General features: G+C 43.5%; 1 protein-coding gene across 1 annotated transcript in view; it reads left to right on the top strand.

The window, feature by feature from the left end:
• The first annotated feature begins 1,475 nt into the window (after positions 1-1,475).
• Positions 1,476-23,203, top strand: part of GREB1 (growth regulating estrogen receptor binding 1) — a 106,538-nt gene continuing 84,810 nt past the window's right edge. Inside the window, exons 1-2 of the mRNA XM_054980064.1 lie at positions 1,476-1,551; positions 17,609-17,769. Coding sequence (XP_054836039.1) covers positions 17,613-17,769 — 157 coding nt within the window. The 5' untranslated portion in view covers positions 1,476-1,551; positions 17,609-17,612. The remainder of the gene's footprint in view (positions 1,552-17,608; positions 17,770-23,203) is intronic.

Raw genomic sequence — 23,203 nt, 5'->3', positions numbered from 1 at the left:
TAACAGGTTCCACAGAGCCCGGATCTCCAGCGGGAGAGCGTTCCACCAGGCTGGGGCCAAGACAGAAAAAGCCCTGGCCCTGGTCGAGGCCAGACGGATGTCCTTCGGGCTGGGGACCACCAGGAGTTGCTTGTTAGCAGAGCACAACGCCCTGCAGGAGACGTAATGGGAGAGGCGGTCCCACAGGTATGCAGGTCCCAGTCCGTGAAGGGCTTTAAACACCAAGGTTAACACCTTGAACCGGATCCGCAACTCCACTGGGAGCCAGTGCAGCTGGAACAGCACAGGATGAATGTACGTTCGAACTGGCGTTCCAGTAAGGACTCATGCCTTGAACAGATTGGGAGATTATGTACATCCTTGTCTGACACCTTTGCCAGTTGGCAAGTATTCTGTTTCCCCATATTATGTCCTAACAGTAGCCACTTGACCAGAGTACAGGTTGAGCATAAACTCAATCAGATGTTGTGGCACAATCCATTTCTTTTAAAACAGTCAAAAACTTTGCTTTAATCTATAAAGCACAACTTTTGACACTAGTATAAAAGTAAACTTGGAGAAGTCAAGGAAGGTAGATATAAAAACATTAAAAAATCACATTTGCAGTGCCGTGGGAGGTGTGTGGGACTGCCATCTTCACACACTTTTAACAATGCTCATATTGTGCCTCTCAATGCCCAGCCTTTCCACCCCCTCCTAACTGTTCCCACTTCTTTATCAAGGGAAGTTTTCTTTCAGCCCTGAGACCAAACCCCATTCTTGCTGAGGGGAAGTAATAAGACCTCCTAATGAAACCCTTCCTTAGTCCATAAATCCCCATCCTCCCCATAACATTAAGCATCATGAAACTCTGTTCCTCTCTCTCACACACAAGAGGCCAGACAAACAGCTCGCATTTGATGTAGCCACATCTTCTGGTTTTTTATGAATCCTTTCTTCTGTGTTGCAAGATGAGGAACACTTAAAACCCACAGCACTGCACCTCTGTGATGATGCCTGTCTAGTGCAAAGTGCAACCCTGTTCCTTTAAAAAGGGAGAGGAGGCAGTTGTTGACATTCAGAGTGCTGTAGACTGACAGATTGGTTAGTGCTTGACTGGGAGCACCGTGACCTAGCACAACACTTCAGTGTTAATAAGACATAAAGGGGAAAAAAAGCATGCTATTTATCATCTAGCCCATCGGGCACACAAATTATAGAACAGCTTGCTAGGTTGTGGTGGAGTCCTTATTTTGTTTCCGCCGTGGCCACAGAAGAGAGATAGCTTTGAATCCTTCCTCTGTTCTGCTGTCACAGAAGAATGTTCATGTCACGATGACCTGACCAAGTGTTCAGTTGCATGCTGCGCCTGTTTCCAGAGGGTTACTCAGTCAGGCTGACAAGCTCTCTTCAGAATCAAAGGGAAGTAAACTCAAGCAAAGCCAGAGTTGGCAGCTATTAACCAACCACCCTTCCAAGCTCGGCAGCGCTCAGTAAATTCATCATGCTTCAGGCCATGGAGCTGACTTGTGGGGTGTGATTTTGGGACCCTGCATTCCTCATCTCTGTAAGGTACGGTATGTTTTGCTGTGTGTAAACATTCATGTTGTTTCCCCCCTTCCATGCCACTGAGGTTTTTTCAGATGAGAAACTTGCAAATGGCTTTATTACCTGCTCCAGAAGCAGGCTGACTTTAGTCTTGGATGGTCTACTTTTTAAAAAAACTAGAATCCCTGTGATTCACTGATGTATTTTTAAATATACAAAGCAAGAAAAGCATACTCGGGATTTTCTGAGAGTTGTGGCACACTTAATCTGTATTAAATATGCACTTTTACTTGAGAAGACATGCTCGGCAGAATCAGACCCTCCGGTTCACCTAATTCTTTGCAAGAATCCCAGTAAGTATTAGGTATCCTGTTGGATATTGGCTAGTGATCTGCTCATGGATTGCAGTATATCTTCTGGCCACCTCTGACCTAGCTCTAACAACTATAGTGACTGATAATACCATTAAACTGATATCAATTTAAAGTTGATAAATCCACTCGTGCTTCATTATAATGCCACAAGCATGATTTGGCGCACTGAAAAATAATTTTATTTTGTTGTGTTATTTTCCCACCCAAACCTTTTTAGCTATTGCTTGTGGTAATATTAGGGTTTTTTTCTCACTCTGCCTCATCTAGCTTAAAAGAAAAACAAATGTTTTGCAGTGATAGGATGTCTGAGGAGATCTGTATGGAAATTAATGCTTATATTGCAGTTTAAATCTATCTCTCTTTACACACAGAAACGCAAACATAAAGCAGGACTTGACTCTTGGAAAGAAATTGCAGCTTTCCCGATGTGGTGTCAGTTTGCAAATATTTTCCTCACCTTTAAAGCTTCCTTTCAGGAAATGCCTGTACATTCTAGTCCTTGGTGCTGTTGCCTTGAGTCTCAGAATATGCGTACATTACAGAATTAAACTACTTTAACTTGTCATTACCCTGCAATACATTTTACTACATTCTCTTCCAATGGTAATTCTGTGAGAGGGCTCAGGTCTTTTAACACTACCTCACATGACTATAGTTTTCTGAGTTATATGCTGAGGAGAAAGGGGGAGTATGCTAAAATACAGTTTAAAGAACAAATTAGATTTTTGTTTTGATGTGCACCCTCTCTCTTTTTTGAATAATGCACTTGCCAGAGAAACTAGTTTGATTTTCAGCACACAGGATAGTGCCAAAAACACATTCAGTAACAATGGCAGCAGTGTTCTACAGTACTGTAGTAATTTATAAAATAATTCTCATAATCTGACTGTAATACTGGCCCTGAATTTTGTGTGTATGATGGACATAAATTTAGACTGCATAGAGGTATATCTTATTCTAAGGTGTTACATAGCTTTTGTTTTTGGATTTTGCTTTGGACCACTGTGGTATCCTCTAACCTCCATTATAGGGAAATATTTTATTTTAATAGCTATGTATTTTTATAAATCCATCATTGTTACAATGGCAATTTTCAGAATTTCTCTTCCTTGTCTTATTGAGATTCTAGCCTACAGCGTTATTGAGAAAAGTGTGAGAAGAACCATAACCGTACACCTTAAGCAATTGGAAATAAACAAACGAAACCACCAAACAGGACCTGGAAACATTTTAATATTTTAAATATTTATATATTTAAAACAATATTGCAGAGGGAGCCATACAATTCAGAATTTTGGACTGAGTAGCTTTCTAACATGATGATTTTTTTGTAGCCTGTTCAGTTTACATTTTTATTCCACTACAGACCACATTTCTGTGGGAATCAACATTTTGCAAAATGATGGTTTATATGGTACAGTTATGTACATAGTACTTTATAAACATATACATCCTAACAGTAACTTGTATGAGACAGGTTGTTCTTACTTCCATTTTTTACAGTTTAAGGAATCTAATCAGAATTGTTGGTTCTAAACCACAAATGGTTCAAAACTGAGGTGAGACTGGAATGCTTGTTTGGTCTATTGCTCAGTCCAGGACTGTTGTTTTCAGAAGCAGCTAAATCTGTTTTTGAGGGCTGGAAAAATAATAGGTTCCTTTGGATTAGTGACACTAGAGTTCAGAAGCACTCAGTAAGCCGCCTTACAGAACTACTGTTTCAAAATGGAGGATTTGAAGAGCCAAGGCATTTAAATTTTGACCACCTATGGGCATCATCCCATAAAAAACCCAAGTACATTTAAATCCAGTCATTGTCAATGGGAGAATTATGGAGTAAGCCTTGACAGGTCTACTCAGGAGAGAGGCCAATTTTATTCAATGGGGCTTACTCCCAGGAAAGTATTCTTAGAACTCCAGCCTTAATATGTTTCATTTTCTTATGCTGAAATCCACGAGAAGTAGAAATGCTTAACTTTGTCTAGTTTGTGACTTTTTACAAATGATAAAAAAGCTTGCATTCTAGAAGAACACACCCATCCCAATCTTGTTAGTACAGGGTGAAAAACTTATACACAAGGTGGGAAAGAAAAGCTAGTGCTTAAACCAAACGTACATGCTACAGAATGTCAATTTTATGTTTGCATTTCAAATGCAGGGAATGCGCGCGCACACACACACACACACACACACACACACACACACACACATACAGAATCCCCCATCTGAACATCACTTATGAAAACAGCCTCTGATCTGAAGCCTGAGGTTTGGAGCATATAGGAGCATATAGGCAAGAGCATATAGGAGATAAAGGTAGTTTTCATTCCGCTCAAGCCTCATTACTCTTATCTGCTGTAACCCTTTACTTAACTTTCCCCCACTGCTTAACAAGCTCCGTTTGTTTTATACATTCAGTTCTTTCAAGGAATATGTGACAATCAGAAGCCATATGTCCTTCCAAAATAAGCAGAAAATCTGAACAGAGGGAGGGGAAGAGACAAAAAGGAGCTTTGGGATGGGCAAGCATAGGATCCTGGATCGAGACACTTAAAAGTCATTTTCCCCCCAAGTAACACCTGCAGCATTTATGAGATGCTGTAGGAAAACTCAAGAAATCTACATTAGAATACAGAGTTTCCTGTAAGAGAGGCCCATCAAGACACTTACAGGATACAACTCAGTTGCCGAATGTATTTATAGCCATATCATATATTACCTTTCAGCCTGTGACAGCAGTACCAGACTTACAGCCAATTGATTTTGGAGCTGTTCTCCGTTACTCAAAAGATGAAATAAAAAGCAAACACCATAACTGGGAATTGGCTGTCCTTATTTCAGGACAACAACAATTAGTAGCAGTAAAGATTAGTAAAGCTTCCAGATACACACAATGGCTAAAGCCAGGAGATTGTTTTCTTTTTCCATATTGGAAATATGGGACATTTTATATGGCCAAAATGTTTCTTCAACCTGAACATTCCTTCAGTCTGGAGAGTCTGATGTGGCAACACCACTCTGGCAACATTGGTGCTCATCTGTAACATTTTTGGGTTGTATTTCATGGAGACTGGTTTTGATTGTAATTTGTAAAAAAGGTATCCTGCTTTTGACGTGAGCTTCTTCTTGTGATGCCCTCCACCCCGTGTTTTCTTCCCCCATGCACATCAGACTGACATACAGGCTCAAACTTTTAATGATTCAGGCTTGTGAAGTATACAGTGCAGGTGCTGCTCCAAAATGGGGCAACCTTCCCTGGGACCATTTTGTCTCAGGAAGATAGTGGGGAGGAAGGCATTAGTCCTTGCACACTAATGACATTCGATTAATAATAACATTCGATTTATATACCGCCCTTCAGGACATCGTAATGCCCACTCAGAGCGGTTTACAAACTATGTCATTATTATCCCCACAACAAAACACCCTGTGAGGTGGGTGGGGCTGCGAGAGCTCCAGAGAGCTGTGACTAGCCCAAGGTCACCCAGCTGGCTTCAAGTGGAGGAGTGGGGAATCAAACCCAGCTCTCCAGATTAGAGTCCCACACTCTTAACCACTACACCAAACTGGCTCTAAATATTATTCAGATAAACAGTATATAAAGTTAAAATATTGTAAATGTAGGGAATTCATACTATGTGAATATTCTAGTAATCCTAGAAGGATGGTTTTTGATACTGTCCGTAGTGCAATCCTAAATAGTTACACCCTTCTAAGTCTACTGAAGTAAATGGGCTTAGACGGGTATAATTCTTGTTTAGGATTGCACTGTCAGTTATATTTCTGATGTATAAGGCTGAGGAAGCCCAGCAAGTCGAACCACATCTAGTAACTGAGACTTTTTATATACAAGAATGTTAGTGATGACACTTGTACACTATCTTTTCTGGTTAGTATGTGTCTTTAATCTGATAAATGGGTACTTTATTCACCTGCTATGTGTAGAGCTGTGGGCTAATGATAATTTGCTCCAAAATGGGGCAACCTTCCCTGGGACCATTTTGTCTCAGGAAGATAGTGGGGAGGAAGGCATTAGTCCTTGCACACTAATGACATTCGATTAATAATAACATTCGATTTATATACCGCCCTTCAGGACATCGTAATGCCCACTCAGAGCGGTTTACAAACTATGTCATTATTATCCCCACAACAAAACACCCTGTGAGGTGGGTGGGGCTGCGAGAGCTCCAGAGAGCTGTGACTAGCCCAAGGTCACCCAGCTGGCTTCAAGTGGAGGAGTGGGGAATCAAACCCAGCTCTCCAGATTAGAGTCCCACACTCTTAACCACTACACCAAACTGGCTCTAAATATTATTCAGATAAACAGTATATAAAGTTAAAATATTGTAAATGTAGGGAATTCATACTATGTGAATATTCTAGTAATCCTAGAAGGATGGTTTTTGATACTGTCCGTAGTGCAATCCTAAATAGTTACACCCTTCTAAGTCTACTGAAGTAAATGGGCTTAGACGGGTATAATTCTTGTTTAGGATTGCACTGTCAGTTATATTTCTGATGTATAAGGCTGAGGAAGCCCAGCAAGTCGAACCACATCTAGTAACTGAGACTTTTTATATACAAGAATGTTAGTGATGACACTTGTACACTATCTTTTCTGGTTAGTATGTGTCTTTAATCTGATAAATGGGTACTTTATTCACCTGCTATGTGTAGAGCTGTGGGCTAATGATAATTTTTTAAAAACTTCTATTAATATGTGAATCACAGCTCACTTCTTCACTTTTCCTCTTCCCCTCGCTATGACCCAGTTTCATGGCGGGAACCTGAAAGGACTGTTTAGAGTACTTCACTGTATACCCTTCCCTGTGCTATTTCCTCTTTCCCTCCTCTTGGCAGCCTCCAGATGCTTGCCATTCCCTATGTCCTTCTCTCCTTTCAACCCACTAATCAACTTATCTTTTATCTGCCCCCCCATCTTCATCTATAGTTACTAATTTACTTCTTTTCTATTCTGTCTTTCTCTACAATGGGATCCCAAAGCAGCTTACGTCATTCTTCTCATCTCCCCACTATCCTTCACAACATCCCTGAGAGGTAGGATAGGCAAAGAGTGTGTGACTGGATCAAAATCATCCAGCGAGCTTCTATAGCAGAGTGGTGATTCAAATCTGTGGTCTCCCAGATCCTACTCTGAACCTCTAACCACTACACTACACTGGCTTGGCGGGGGTGGGGTGGGGGGAAGACTGCTGTTGAACAATAGCAATATTTATGTGGTTTTAATCTGTATTTTAATGTATAAATGTATTATACTGTATGTAATCCACCCTGAGCTTGCTGTTGTGGAGAGGGCAGAATATAAATTGAATTAAATAAATAAACTAGCTAGGCCTGGGTGAGTCATGCAAGTCATGTGGAATAAACTTCTCTGGTGTTTGCTTCTGGGCCTGGCCCCAAAGAGTCCTCCCTCAAAGGCCAAGACAGCCCCAGAAAGGCCCCTGCCTTGTCCTGATAGAAACCAAGCCTGAAATACTGCCTAAACTGTTATGGTTGCCTAGCAACACACACTGAAGACATCTGGTTAAAGCCACAGGCACTCCTTTTATCATTTTTTCTAATCCCCCCAATGTATTTTTTTTAATTTCAGATTTTTCTGAAAACCTGGGGCATTTTTTCAGATGTGTGGGAAGATCTGTTTTGTCTGTTCATGGCTCCTATCTCTGGATTTAAGTATCCACAGATCGTGGCCACTTGGCTATTTGTATATAAACAATAACAACAACTGTGCTTGTCTACCACTCTTCTAGACAGATTAGTACCCCACTCAGAACGGTGAACAGATTATTATCCCCACAATACATCTGAGGAGCTGGGGTTAAAAGGAGTGGCTTACCCAAGGCTATCTACTGAGCTCATGGTAGTACTGAGATTCAAACCAGCAGAATGCCCAACCACTTAATCACTATGCTGCAGCAGCAATATAAGATACTGATATATTCCCCTGTTGGATGAAGATTCATGTAAGATGGAGGAAAACTTCAAACTTTGCTCTCTGGGGTGATGCTATTTGCTCTCTGGGACATGCTATTTAGTTTGTACTTTAGGCAGATTCACACGTGTATGGAAGTCAGAAAAAGTGAACATTTACTGTGGCTTTGCACACATCTGCAACAGAAACTCAATACAATCTTGTAGAGATTTTGAAAGGTGGAATGAGCCATAATATGCAAAGGTTCACACATGACTTGACATCATAGGTTATCCATGCAATGAGGAATGGAAGTGAGCTGAACAGTTAAGCATCCTCCCTAGCATAATTTCTGAAAGTAGCCAATGACAGAAGGCAGTCTTTTAAAAAAGTTATTAAAATGTTCATTCTAGCTATTGTAGCTTTCCTGCTTAGCACAGGAAATGCAAAATCCATTTTATCAATCATTTGTGAAAATGGCCATCTCCGGGGTGGGTGGGGGTCCCCTCCTAACCTCATACAAACTTTAATTAATCTGGCTTTATCATTGGGTTAAAGAGATGAGGAGCAGCCGTATAAACCATTTATCAAATGTTACAAAATGTTAAGCTAAGAGAGACAGGTGGGCTATGCACACATGCAGAAGAAATTCATTTGGAATGCCTCGTGCAGCTGTGGAATCTACTTTTAAAAGATTGTGCTCTATAATTCAATAGTAATAGACAAACTGATTTTTGACACGGAAGGGCAAATAAGATTAATTAATTGTACTGAAAACATTTTCAAGAAAGTATTGCCACTTTAAAATGAATTAGTTAGGCAATTTGTAATATTTATGGATTCATAATCCACTAAATTCAGCAATGAAGCTGATGAATGGTGTTTTTGGTGTCTTCACCAAAATATGCTGCATCCTAATACTGCTGTTTATTTTCCTAGTGTTCCTAGAATCTAAAGTACAGTTAGACAGGTCTTTTGACTACGTATGTATGTATTTATTTACTTTGTTTATACCCTACCTTTCTCCCGAGGGGCCCCCAAAGCGGCTTACATCATTCTTCTCCATTTTATCCTCATAACAACCCTGTGAGGTAGGTTACATTTGGAGTATGTGACTGGTCCATGATCATCCAGCAAGCTTCCATTGCAGAGTGGTTAATCTGAACTTTGCCACTTTAACCACTATACCACACTAGCTCTCAAAATGTCTTCTTTTTGCTTCCACGAGCCCTTTTTCATGCAGCCTCAGTGTAGCATGTCTGACAGGCAACTCTTTATCATAATTATTTGAAATTTTCTATTGTAGTGGAATTTGTGTAGATATTAAGACAGTTTTCTTGTCTTACATTGCCATCCTAAACAGAGTTACACCCTTCTAAGACCACTGACTTCAATTCTGCTTAGGATTGTGATATCGGTCTTCTAACTTTTTGTGCCTTCTCAAAATAGCTTGATTCTTCCATCTAAAATTAGGAGAAGAATACTTTCCCAACTCTGAGCTTCTCTTCTCTCTCTCTCATATGATGTATTCAACAGCTTGACACTTCTAAATTTGAATCCTTGTTGCTTGGTGATAAGCAGTGAAAACTTCTAGCATAGGATATGGAGATGAAATGCAGCCCTTCTTAATTCAACTGATTTCTGACCAAAATAATAAAGGCCATAAAATGATTTTTTTAAAAAAGAACAGGAAATGAAATGGGGGCACTTGGAAGAAGCTAGCAGCCTTCTTACAGGAGCATTTTTCCACATGCAAACTTCTCTCACCTGCTGAAGCTAAAAAATTCAGTTTTCCTTTGAGACAAGTCAGCTTGTTTTATTGGTACTTTTATTTTGAGCAGGGAGTTGCTGTACTCTTCATGTCAGGGTTTGCGAGCAACAACCAAGTTTAACAGGAGACAGCTTTGCTGGAAGTATTCTGAACTGATTTCACTTGTTAACTGTTGTCTTTCTTTCTTTCTTTCTTTCTTTCTTTCTTTCTTTCTTTCTTTCTTTCTTTCTTTCTTTCTTTCTTTCTTTCGTTCGTTCGTTCGTTCGTTCGTTCGTTCGTTCGTTCGTTCGTTCGTTCGTTCGTTCTAAAAAACCATACCATGGTCATTTCTACCATGTCATTTCTTTAAGCTACAATGGGGAAGGGGGGCTCACACAGAAGATGTAATGTCTTCAGAAAGGAGAGGCTGCTTCCAAAGGGTTGGAGAAAGATTTATTGTAACTTCATGGTTAACAGGACAAACTAAGAACTACAGCTGCAGAGAGAATAAGCAAAACCCCAGAACAGAAATAAAGCCAAGGAGACAGGCTCAGCCTAACTGAAGCTGAGATCCACCCCACCACCTACGGTGAGCCAAGAGGGCCAATACGCTACAGAAGACCAGCACAATCTGCAGCGCTATTGTGTCATGCTCCTGTAACTTGCATGTCTTCAGAACCACTGCCAGCATTTGATGATCATGCTCTCAAAGTTCCTGATTTTTTTTTGGTAGGATACCTGGTAAATCTTTATCCAGTTTTATGCTTCTGAGGAGTAGGCAGTGCGGAAAGGAACACACTTGCCTATCAATTATTACCGTCACCATCAAGAGAAAAGATACAAGTAAACCTATTGCAATTGTTTCAGCCAGTGATTATCCTACAGCAACACATAAAATGACATTTGGAAAAATTCAGTGGTGGTAAAGACAATGGCTTGGATCCTATGATGCAATGCAAGGCTTATCATGGCAAGGTTTCATCCTGGCTTTTCCTCTTCCTTCTGGGACTTGTGCAACACTCATACCAGATGTTTTAAGACCCACACTATCAACAGCAGCAGCAACAACAAAATCCATATGGCTGCAGTGAGGAGGTAACAAGGTACTGGTCAAAATTGTTCTCACCTGTTTGCAAAGGAAATTCCACTGGTGTAAGAACAGCGACCGCATAGTTCTTCCTCCTCATTGCAGCCACTAGGGTGGTGTCCATGTGGGTCATACAAAGCTTTTCAGAGATCTCAGGAGGCTTCTGAGTGGGAAAATGCATCTGCAAACACCATTGTTCTCACCCTTCATATGATTCAACCTATTGGATCAACTTCTTTGAAAAACAGAATGATTTAACAGTTAGTAGAGTCTTCATGTTCCCTGGCTGCATGCATTTTTTATAGGAAGGGATTTCTGCTTTATCCTCTGCAGGAATTTGATACCCTGGATTATAGGTGCAAACATTAATGAACGCACTGGCATGATTCAGACAACAGAAATGGAGGACCTATCTATATGATGCATTTTGCCCAAGTAAGTTGGGTCAGAAGATGTGTTGCAGGCCAGCGCTGGGCAGGGGGGGGCGGGTAGAGGGGGCAAGGTGACAAAAACACACCAGACAACAGTGATGGCCACAACTTTATTGATTTACAGCTTGCAGAGCACTGGTGCTGCATAGGGCACAGATCCGAGCATCAGCTGACCCACCTGCCAGCCAATGATACCCATGCCCCCTTAGACCCCAGCTGAGAGGGGGAGCCATATGATCACAGTTAGTGGGATACCACATGGGTGTACACCCTTGTGTGGATCCCCTGCCACCTGGGAGTGAGGCAGACCTCATAGCCTCTGAGCTGGTCATGCACCTGCCATGTCTCACTCCCCAGACTCCTTAAGGGAACCCCCATAATAGGGAGACTGAGCCCATGGTCTCAGTTTCCCCTCAAACTGATCGGTGCCCATACCCAATCTGCCGACTACCCTCCAAAGTTGTGACTACAGGGAGGACTGGGTGGGATGCTGGCCATGAGCCAAGTGCTGAGGGGTGGGGGCCAGTCTTCCTCAACAAGGTCTAGTGACGGGCCTGGAAAAAAACGTGCCTCCCAGGCCTGCAACCCTTTCCCCGCCCCTCAGTGTCCAGGCAAGACATGGGGGCCACCATGCGCCCCCACCTCACCTTCCCACGAGGCCTGCAATTAAGTCCCTCCAAGTAAGTCTGGGTTAGGCCTTCCCTTGCCCCCATTTTCTTGACCCCAAACACCCCTTATACATCTGGAGCCCCTAACAGGGCAAACAGTGCCCCTCAAAACTATTTCCAGCAAGGAAAATGCTGCAGGGGAGAAGGATTATGCACCCTCTTCCCACGAATTGTGGTCCTTAGGTCAATGTGTTCTGGGGAAGCACCAATTCCCAGAACACATGTAGCAAGTGCAACTTGGCCTGGGGACTTACTGACCTGGAGAAAATAGATCATGTGGCTAGGTCCTCAGAGTCCCTTCTTCCCCCACTAGTGCCTGGATCAAATGAAGCATTACTGGATATTATTGGGTAGTGCGGACATAGAATGTTGAACCTATAGGGAATAAACTGTACTCCTAAGCTTGAGGTTTCCAGTACCAATTTATTCGGCCCTTTCTCTCTCATACTTTCTGTTACTTCAGCTTTTGTTATTGTATTAGCATGTGTTATGATTGTGAGGATTCTTCTTTGGCAAGCTACAGCTGTTTGGGGAAGCAGCACCATATGATCATTAGGTTTGCCAGCCTCGAGGTAGCGGATGGAGATCTCCCAGAATTGCAACCGTTCTCCAGGTAACAGAGATGAGTTCACCTGGAGAAAATAGCAGCTTTAAAGGGTGGACTGTATGGCATTCTACCCTGAGGAGGTCCCTCCCCTTCCCAAACCCAATTCTCTCCAGGTGACAACCCCCAAACCTCCAGGAATTTCCCAGCCTAGAGCTGGCAACCCTAATGATCATCCATGTGATTCCCTTTGGAGAGAAATGTGACAAAACCTGGCAATGATCGAACTTGAATTTGGCTTCCTTGCCTGATAGGAGCAACACATACAATCTGCTTCGGTCTTCTCCCGTCACTTTGCAAACCACAGAAATGCCATTTACCTTCAATTCTGCTTGGCTGGAGGCAACTTTCTTACCCGGTTCTTATTTTTGTAGAAAAGGCAAGGAAGAAATGTTTTTTTTTTTTTTTACTATACCTGCTGTTTTCTTTCTTGCTGTGGTGTGTGATCCTTTTATATTTTTATTTTCTAAGCAGGGCAGGTGTGTTGTTTAAGATACTCATCCGCTGTTGTGTGGTCTTTATTCTCCCCCTTGCCAATCATACAGATTTAAACTGCTCTCCAAGCTCTTCCTTACCTTCCTTTGTATGATGTAAATGCAATGTGTTTTCTTTGAGTCATCCGTTACTGGCGTTGTAGGACTTGCTGCCCTCCCCTACCCACTTCTTGTTCTATAGGGCCTTTAGCTGGCCAATTTCTGATCATTGTTTGGAATTTCACAGGCATTTGAAACCTTCTCCTGCACCACCCACTTGTGTCTGAGGGAGACGGAAAGGCATAAATCTGTGCAGCAGATACAGAGTTCAATAGCACAACAAAGTCATGTCAAACTTCCTTGCGCTGTTTTATTACTCCGCTTAGCACATTCAGGGTCACCAGCATGTATTTACTCTCCTGCACCCAGACTGGTTAAAAAGAAATGTCACAGATTTGCCTGGCTTTATTGGGGCTAAAGTTTATGTGGTTTAAATGCCAGCTGCTCTTGTCCATTTATTTATTCATTTCATACATTTTTATCCCACCTTTCTCCAGTGAGCTCAGGGAGGCTGACATGGGCCATTTCCACACATGTTGAATAATGCACTTTCAATGCACTTTAGCAATCCTTTGGAAGTGGATTTTTTGTTCCACACATGGAAAAGCAGTTCCAAATGTTCACTAAAGAGTATTGAAAGTGGATTATCCAACGTGTGTGGAAGCAGCCATGCTCTCCCTTCCCCATTTTACCCTCACAACAACCTTGTGTAGGTTGTTGGGGGTTTTCCGGGCTGTCTTGCCGTGGTCTTGGCATTGTAGTTCCTGACGTTTCGCCAGCAGCTGTGGCTGGCATCTTCAGAGGTGTAGCACCAAAAGACAGAGATCTCTCAGTGTCACGTCAGGAACTACAATGCCAAGACCACGGCAAGACAGCCCGGAAAACCCCCAACAACCATCGTTCTCCGGCCGTGAAAGCCTTCGACAATACATCGAACAACCTTGTGTAGGTTAGACAGAGACTGCCTCAAGGTCACCTACTGAGCCTCTTGGCAAAGTAGGGAATTGAACCTGGGTCTCTCAGATCCAAATCCAACACCTCAACTCACCACACCATGCAAATAAACAGACTGATGGGATTTCATCAGTGCAGGTTAACCTTGTCTCTGCTCTGGTCATCCTTTGCTTCTTTGTTCTTTTTTATTTATTTATATTTGTATCTTGGAGTTTGTATCTTGTGGTTAAGAGTGCAGGACTCTAATATGAAGAACTGAGTTTGATTCCCAACTCCTCCACTTGAAGCCAGCTGGGTCACCTTGGGCCGGTCACAGCCAGGGGCAGTGCCAGGGTTTCTGGCGCCTGAGGCCAGATACCTGCACCTGGGGGCAACTTCAGGGGTGTTGCTGCCCTCACGTGGACTGCATGATGATGTCACTGTGCATCATCACGCAGGGCGTGCTGCTGCGAGCCAGCCACCCCATTGGCGTGGCAGGCAGCTGGGATGGCATGCGGGTGGCCTCCCAGCCCTCCCACTCAGTTGCCCCGCACCTCCCTGGCCACCTGCCACACCTGGCTGGCCCGCAGCTGTGTGCTGGTGGCGGTGGCAGCAGCATGGGGCAACTGAGCGGGAGGGCTGGGAGGCTGCCCACTCAGACTGCCCCACGCTGCTGCCACCAGCACGCGCTCCTGGCCGGGCGCAGCAGCTGCGGGCCAGGTGTGGCAGGCAGCCAAGGCAGCGCGCACGCATCCTCCCAGCTCTCCCGCTCAATTGCTCTGCGTGCTGCCTGCCGTGCCTGGCCCGCAGCTACTGCGACTGGCTGGGAGTGCATGCTGGCAATGGCGGTAGCATTGGGGCAGCTGAGCAGGAGGGCTGAGAGTATGCAGCAGCTCAGCTGTGGGCTAGGCGTGGTAGGTGGCTGGGACAGCACACAGGTGGCTTCCCAGCCCTTCCGCTCAGCCGCCAGCACTTCCACCGCCAGCTCCGCGGCACGTGCCCCTGCCTCCGGTCTGCGCTCAAGATGGCTGCTGGCACCACCTCCATGGATGTGCTGGCCCTGGTCACAGCTCTCTGGAGCTCTCTCAGTCCCACCCACCTCACAGGGTGTTTGTTGTGAGGATAATAACAATACACTTTGTAACCTGCTCTGAGTGAGCATTAAGTTGTCCTGAAGGGTGGTATATAAATCAAATGTTATTATACATTGTTGCCCTCTATTTTATCCTAACAACTACTCTGTGAAGAAGGTTATTTATTGATTTATTTGAAACATATCCATGCTACCTTTCCCCAAGGTGGCATGCATCAAAACATTACTACAGCATTAAAAATTAAGTATATAAATATATATATATATATATATATATATATATATATATATATATATATATATATATATATATATATATATATATATATATATATATATAAAATATTTAAACAATTCAGTAAAAACATATAGACATACAACACATACCACAAGCAGGGAGGAGGAACAATAACAGTTTCTGGGGGTACACCAACCAACCAACCAACCAACCAACCAACCAACCAACCAACCAACCAACCAACCAACCAACCAACCAACCAACCAACCAACCAACCAACCAACCAACCAACCAACCAACCAACCAACCAACCAACCAACCAACCAACCAACCAACCAACCAACGTCTTTACTAACTGGCAGAAGACCCAATAGAAGGAGATAGATGAATCTCTCTGGAGAGGGAGTTTCAAAGTTTTGGCACCATGACTGAGGAGGCCATTCTTGGGTTGCATCTAGCTTCAGATGGTGGGGGCAGCCAAAGCAGAGCCTCTGAAGGTGACCAGACAGGACATGTAGGTTCATATGAAAAGAGGTGGCTAAGAAAGGTTGGAACATAGTATATATGATAATAGTTAAATCCTGCCAAAAATTTCCACTGAAGGTAGGATTTCTGTCAGCAAGACTGCAACTTTCTTGCCTCCCTCCTTCCACTGCAACCCAAATGCCCACAGTGAGGGGCTCACAGGAACAGCAGAAGTGGGGAGCTGCAGTGTGCGTGAGGGGGATCGTGAAAATCATCCCCCCTTCTTTCAAAGGAAATCACCAGGAGATCCAACCCAGGTAGTACAGCCCTATGCAGAGTAAGCTCATAGAAATTAGTGGGTTTAAATGCTTAATCAGATGAACCAGTGGTATAAGCTTCTCTGATTTGTTTTTCTCCACAATTTTGAGATCATTTGAAAACCTTTCCTTAGACATCGAAATAATTGATTTAGGGATTACAGACTAACGAAACATGTTTGTCAGTATTTTCATGTCTGCCTAACTCTATATCTTTTAATATGTAAAGAAAGAAAGGAGAATGGAAGAGTATGCATGATTCATAAATAATTTAATTAAAAATGCCGATAGGCCTTGGGTCTATTTTTTCTGACCTGTTGCATGATAATCATCATTATTGTATCAAAAAAGAGCCATTTAAAAAGGTTCTTTCCCTTGCCTTTGGATCAGTGACTTTCATGACAATGCCAGAGGGGTAGCCATGTTTAGTCTGTTGTAGCAAAAGAGAAAAATTAAAAAGTCCACAGACACCTTAAAGACTAAAGATGCATATGAAGAAGGGAGCTCTGAGTCACAAAACGCATGCTGGAATAAAAATGGCTAGTCTTTAAGGTGCCCCTTGACTTTTGTTTCATATGGAGGAGGCCTTTGATTGAGGTCAGTTTGTCAACCCAGAGGTTTAACTAGACTTTGTTTTTAACCAGCATCTTCAGAAACATCCAAAGAGCTTGCCGCCTTTCTGGCAAAATACAGAAGTCTGTGACCATGGCCGTCGTCACACGAGCCCTTATTTCGTCAATTTTGCACTAGAAATCGTTTCTTCTGTTATCGTTATTAGAATGGATTCTCCCATCTTTTGACGACTGCTTGCGCTTCCAGTCAGTCACATTAAAAGGGAAAAGCGCAATTCGACGGTCAGTCAAAGTGCCTCCAGAAATGGGGCCCTAAAAATCTCGCCCCCTTTTAAAAAAAATTTTTCCGCATATTTGCGTTATATCACTCTTCTATTATAATGTTGTGCTGGGCCAACCCAAAAGCCAACCGTGATAGGTAGCAGAGGTTTCCCACCCATGGCAGAATAGCGCTATAGCGTTAAAGGCTGACATTTTTTTAAAAAAAATACTTTGAGGCTTAATTGCGGGTCGCACTGGGGCTTGTGGGAGTGTAGGGCAGGAGAATCAGTGTTAGGTGAGACAGGTGATCAGGGAGAGTGAGCGTTTTGGTGTTGCAAAGCGTTCATAGTCGATCCAGGGCATTCACATGGAAGTGGATAAAGACAACATAAAGAGTCACAAAGCGTGAATTGGGGAGAATGGCGAAATCTCAAGAGAGCCGGAATAAGGTGAGCATTAAGCGGGAGATGGAGCTAGTTTGGCGCTAAATTTGTGGCCGTGTGACGACGGCCCATGTCTTCCTGGCATTTTCCCTCAGGATCTGTTCAGTGAATTGTTTTCAAAGGATTTGTTCAGTAAATGTTGTCAATCTTTGCCTCAACAAGCACAATATCAAACTTGCTTCTGTTGTGAGAAATGCCTTTTGGGGGTTCTTGTGTTTCCTTAGTTTGTGAGAATAAAACCTATTAATTTATATATTTTATTCAATTTATGCCCCGCCCTCCCCACAGATGATTCTTGTTCTCTCTCTCTCTCGTTTTATTTGGAATTGTAACATATATATATATTTAAAAAACCCTTCCTCAAACTTATTTCTCAGGAAAATGGGAAATTCTTATGCTGGGCAACTCAAGACAACACGGTTTGAAGAAGTGCTGCATAATTCTATTGAGGCCTCTCTCCGGTCAAATAATTTAGTTCCCAGGCCAGTTTTTTCACAGCTGTATTTGGAAGCGGAGCAGCACCTTTCGTCTCTTGAAGGTAAGCAGCACTGTGCTTGGCACTTACATTCAAAGAGAGTTTGAAGCTTCTGTTTTATTGAATGCTGAGGCCACACTTCAGTAGAGAGTTAGATGCATGTAAATCCTATTCGGTGTGGCCTTTGCCCTTTTTTTTCCATTATGGTGCTTCTACCTTGTGTACTGAGAAAGTGCTCTATGTGTGATCACCATTATGTGTGAATTGGGGCAATACAAGTATGTTCCAGGATCGATGTGCCCAAATGCGTACCCTCAAAAATCTGGTTTTCTAATCACACGTATAGGATTGCCAGGTCCTGTGAGTCCCCTGGTGGGAGACTGGGACCCTGGCACTTACCCTGCAAGTGTTGAGTTTCTATCTTTGTGTGCGCGCTCCCAGCATGTGTGATGATGTCACTTCTGGGAAGTGACATCATTATGCGGGTCAAAGGGTGGCCTGGGAGCGCTACAGCACTCGGCAAGGAGGTTGAATTATCCCCCCCGGGCCTGATTCAGCCCAAAATGGGCCCATTGCAGGGTGCGGGAGCGCTCCGCTGAGGGGGCGCCCTGGGGGGACACCCCCGCTGGCTAGGTAAGTGGGGGTGGGGGGGAGAAGATGGGGGCAGGGGATTCCCCACCCCGGGCAGGGGAATAGCAAACCTACACATGTACCAAAGCTGGAAAATACTTTTGTTGCCCTGGATGTATAGGAAAGGATGTTACATGTGAATATAGGAAACGATTGTGCATAATACTGCACTCTCCCAATACATAACATAGGAGAGTCAAAATTGCAACGGCTGAAACTGGCTTTATAATTCTTCTAGAAGGCTCAAAACAATGGCTTCATTTTCACTTCATTTTAATAGCCTTTGTCTAGGCTGTGGATTGGGGACTCATATGACTGAATGCTCTTTCCAAAAAAAAAAGTATTTTTTTGCTACATATGGTTGGAGAGAATACTAAGCTAAAGTCTCTGCCCTGAGTTGCTAGTTTTCCATGAGGAGGAGATTATTTTTCATAGAGGAGAATTCAGTTATATGATCCCCAACCCCAACTAGCTCTCACGGTGAGCTAAATATCTGATATATTTTCCCCTCTGATTGTTTTATGTTATTTGGATTATGGAGGGGAGTGTTGATTCTTAATCAATAAAGACTCAACTCCAGTTTACTGCAAAATCTTATGCATTTTTTATTTTGAAATAAATGCCACTGATTTCAGTGGGATTTAAGTAAATGTGCATAATTCTTAAATTGTGTTACGGAATCCAAAAGTGCATTGCGTATAGTTCTTTTCTTGTTATTTTGCAATGAGATCAGATCTCCTTAAATGGATTTCTGCTGTGATTCTAATTCAAAACAAGATTTACTTTAATATCATGCATTAATTTATAATGCAAAATATTACTATTTTATAGTGTTCTTAGCCTTCATTTTGGCAATGAATAAAAAATCAAACTCAGACCATACAAGAGCTATAGCTTTGGTTTCCATTTAAAATGTCTAAGTGGTATGGATAAAACATTTCAATACAGTTTGGGATTTCCTTGCAATTACTGTTATTTTACTTTGTCACTTTTATCCTTGACATCACTTCTTGGGATCTGAAAGTTTAGACCCAAGGTTCATATTCTGCAATCAAAGTCACAGGGCATTTTCATGAACCACCAAGTCAATCTTTTACAAAATTGTTGAACTTTAGAAGATTTTGTGGATCTGGCACCATTAGCCTTCTGATGCAACTATTTCCTGCTGCTAATTTCTTTTTATTGATTTGGAAAGTATTTCCTTTGTGTTGCCTTTGTATATATGCATGTCCTTTCAAAGCTGTCTAATAGTGATGTAGAAAATATCATTACTGATGTAGTCTTTAGTAACTTATTTTGAAAAATCATTCAGATATGATTTCAAATAATTGCGGACAATGTCATGCAGACATTTGCCACCTGTGTAAAAAAGCTTGCTTAGGAACAAATCTGGTTATGCATTTTAAATACTCTCCTTCCATTCTTTTTTGTTGAACAAGGACATTTGCATGAGAAAACGTAACCTTTGTTTAAGAGTCCATCTGCTCCTGCTGTTTATTCTTCATGTGGATTGCCTGAGATTTCATAAGACTTTCCTCAGCAATGAAGTTTGATGTCACAAAGTGGATTATGACATCAGCTGGGAAAAGATGCTGCAAGACTACAGCCCTTGTTGCTACACAAAGGGGTACTTTTCACACCAGTACAGAGGTTTTAAAAATTCTCAAAGGATTTAACACACTATTAGAGCCCTATCATCCTGCTTTCCCTTAAGTTTACTGAGAATTCTAATGTTTCTAAGTCCACGGCCAGTATGAGGAATGGCTGGAAACAACTTTATATGAAAAAATTTCAGTATAGGCTTGTCAATCCCCCGCCTGGGGTGGGGAATCCCCTGCTCCCACTTCCTCCCCCGACCCCACTTACCTGGTCAGTGGGGGGGTGTGCCCCCAGGGCGCCCCCAGGTGACACGGCGTGCCCCCAAGCCCCGCTGCGGTGCCCCCCGCGCCCTGCAACAGGCCCGTTTCATGCCTAGTCAGGCCTGCAGGGGGGCAATTCAGTCTTTTGGTGAGCACAGGAGCACATGCCGGGCCGCCTTTTGACCCGCGTGATGATGTCACTTCCTGGAAGTGATGTCATCATGCACACCGGGAGCACTCATGTGAGGAGATGCACCGAGGACTTTGGAGGGCACATGCCAGGATCCCAATCCCCCACTGGGGGACTCAAGGGGCCAGGCAACCCTAGTTCAGTAGCACCTTAAAGGCCAACAAAATCTATTTCAGCATGAGCTTTTGCTACTCTGAGCTAACTTCAGATGCATAGAAGTGTACAGGTATTAGGCTTGGTTAAAAACCTGGCAGAACTGTTTGGTGTGTGTGTATTTGTGAAATGCTACAAAGAGAGGCTGATATAAAATCAGAGAGGCTGATATAAAATCAGCTTCCAATCAAAACAATAATTCACACAGAGTAGGTGTGAGCCAATGCCAGCCAATAACAGCAGAACAGAATCAACATCAAACCTAATACAAGATGAGATATGACAGTGAAACAAATTAAGGGATAGGCTATATGAGATATTAACAGCTAAGATGAGTTAGGAATCCAAGATCCCTATTAAACTGAAGCATACATTACCTTGAATTTGTGAATGAATTCTTATTCAGCAGTTCACCATTGGGTCCTACCCGTTAACTTTGTTTAAAGCAACTAATAGTGCAATCCTAAGGAGAGGTATACCCTTCTAAACCCAGTGAAGCCAGTGTAACGGGTTTAGACGGGTGTAACTGTTTAGGATTACATCGTAAGCCAGTTTGTACAGCATTTGCTAAGTCTTCATCTAGAATAAACTAAGGACTTGTGAACTCAGTGCAAGTCCACAAATGTAAAACACAAAGGAATTTCCCTAAGTTGTACAATTCAGTTACCAGGTTGCCAGCTGCCCACAGCTGCCGCTCCCAGCACTGCTCACCTGGCTGGCAAGTGGAGGGGGAGGTGTGTGGAGGCTGACCACAGCATGTGGCGAAATGGTGCATGTGTGTTCCTGAGCCTCTCTGATGACATCACTTCTAGTTTAAATTGGAAGTGATGGAGTCTCAGCAGGGCTGATTCTTTAGTAAAATGTTACGTTTTGGCCCGATTCCCAATTAATCAGCCCCGTTGAGACTCTGCACCCTGATCCACATACCTTAGTACTGCACAACTAAATTAAAGCTTATTCAAATTTCCATTTTTAATTGCTTTACACAAGAGCATTTATACTCTTATTTAATAAATTATTATACTCACCCCTATTCCAGCAGGGAGGGCAGCCAAGTAGTGTGGGGACGGGTCTGTACATTGCAGCAGTCTTAGCGATTCTGGGCCCCTGGCCAAAAATCTGGGATGGGGCCCCAGCATCACTGCCAGTGACCCCCTACCATCCTGCTCCCAATGGGGGCCATCCCCCTGATGGGGCCAGGTTGGCCCCAAGCAAGAGGCAGTCTTTGCAGCTGCCATGAGCAAAGGAGGATATGAGCAGCCACTGCTGCAATGAGCAGGTGTCCTGAGCCTTGGATGCGGTGGGCATGAGCTACTACTGTAGCCACCATTGCAAATTTGCTGGCCCGGTGGGTGAAGCGACAGCCTGCTCTGCAGCCATCTAGCCTAGCAGGAAGGCAGAGCCGTCGCAGCCTCCACTAAACCACCAGCCCAGTGGGTCTGTGGAGCAGCCACCACTGCAAATGAACCAGTTTCATGGGTGGGCAGAAGAGCTGCCCTAGTAAATATATGGGCAGGGGGATGGAGGAGGAGCACCCTTGTGAAGGTGCAGGAGGGAGGAACCGCAGCCTCTGCCCCATGAATGGAAAATCCCAGCCCCACAGAAGCCTATTTGCTTTCTTCTGCCAGGGGGATACAGGGGAGGTCCTGTGTATCGTTGCTGCCCTGGCCATTGAGACAGTTGCACAATCAGGCTGTAGGGTGTTCTGAAGCCTCTACTACTGCTGTCTAAAGGGAGGCAGCGGCAGGGGTACAACATCTGGGCATTCCATAATGTAACAGATACTCCAGTATAGGGTCCCTGCCAGTGCTAGGCCCAGGTCAGCTACCCCAGTTGCCCCATGGCTAAGACCACCTCTGTGGTATGGAAGTTGTTTCCGCCTGCCTTCACCCCACTCACTGCTGCTTCCATAGTGGAGGTGCCTTTTCCTGCCCCTGTGAGGAATCAGCCCCATGGACAATGTCAATATCCCATAAATGGGCACCTCGACACTAATGCAACCACATTCTGTGTCTCTAATGGCAATGGCCCACCTAACTAGGAGAAAAAAATGTATTTTTACAATATCAGTATCATATAGTTTATGTGCTGGGAATATGTCCTATCCTCCTCCAAAGTGGTTTCTTGAGTGAACGTTGTTCTTGAATGGCAGACTATTTTGCACAGGATTCTGCAGAAGGAAAGGGGAAGTTCTTTTGCAGATTCTCCCCTCCTGTTGCAGATCTCTGACCTCCACCAGTAGTTCTTGGGAAGTATTTTGGGCTGTGGTGGGATGGGAGGCAGGGATGCAAATCCCTTCCAACCACAGAAACCTCCAGTGGAACCAAGCTCAAGCGTCCACACTTGTGTGTCTTTCACAGCTGCCTAATAAGAAAGTGACCCAGGGGGACCAGTTCACCTATCAGAAGGAGAGATTTTGGTGGGAAGGGGCGAGAGTCACAGTAAGTTTCAATCAAAGGCTTATACTAGGATATATTTAAGATGAATTTGCAAAAGGGCCGTTACGATTTTCTCCCTCATAGCTGCTGTAGCACAGTGTTCAAGTGGTTTGGCTATAAATCAGCACTGTACTGGTTTGAATCCCACTACTGCCATGAATCCCACTACTGCCATGAGCTCAATAGGTGGCCTTGGGTAAGCCGCTCCTCTCAGTCCCAGCTCCCCA

Source organism: Eublepharis macularius, chromosome 1, assembly GCF_028583425.1.
Source record: "Eublepharis macularius isolate TG4126 chromosome 1, MPM_Emac_v1.0, whole genome shotgun sequence".
NCBI classification, from domain to species: Eukaryota; Metazoa; Chordata; class Lepidosauria; order Squamata; family Eublepharidae; genus Eublepharis; species Eublepharis macularius.
The sequence above is the reverse complement of the archived record's forward strand: the minus strand, read 5'-3'. Positions and strand labels throughout refer to the sequence as shown.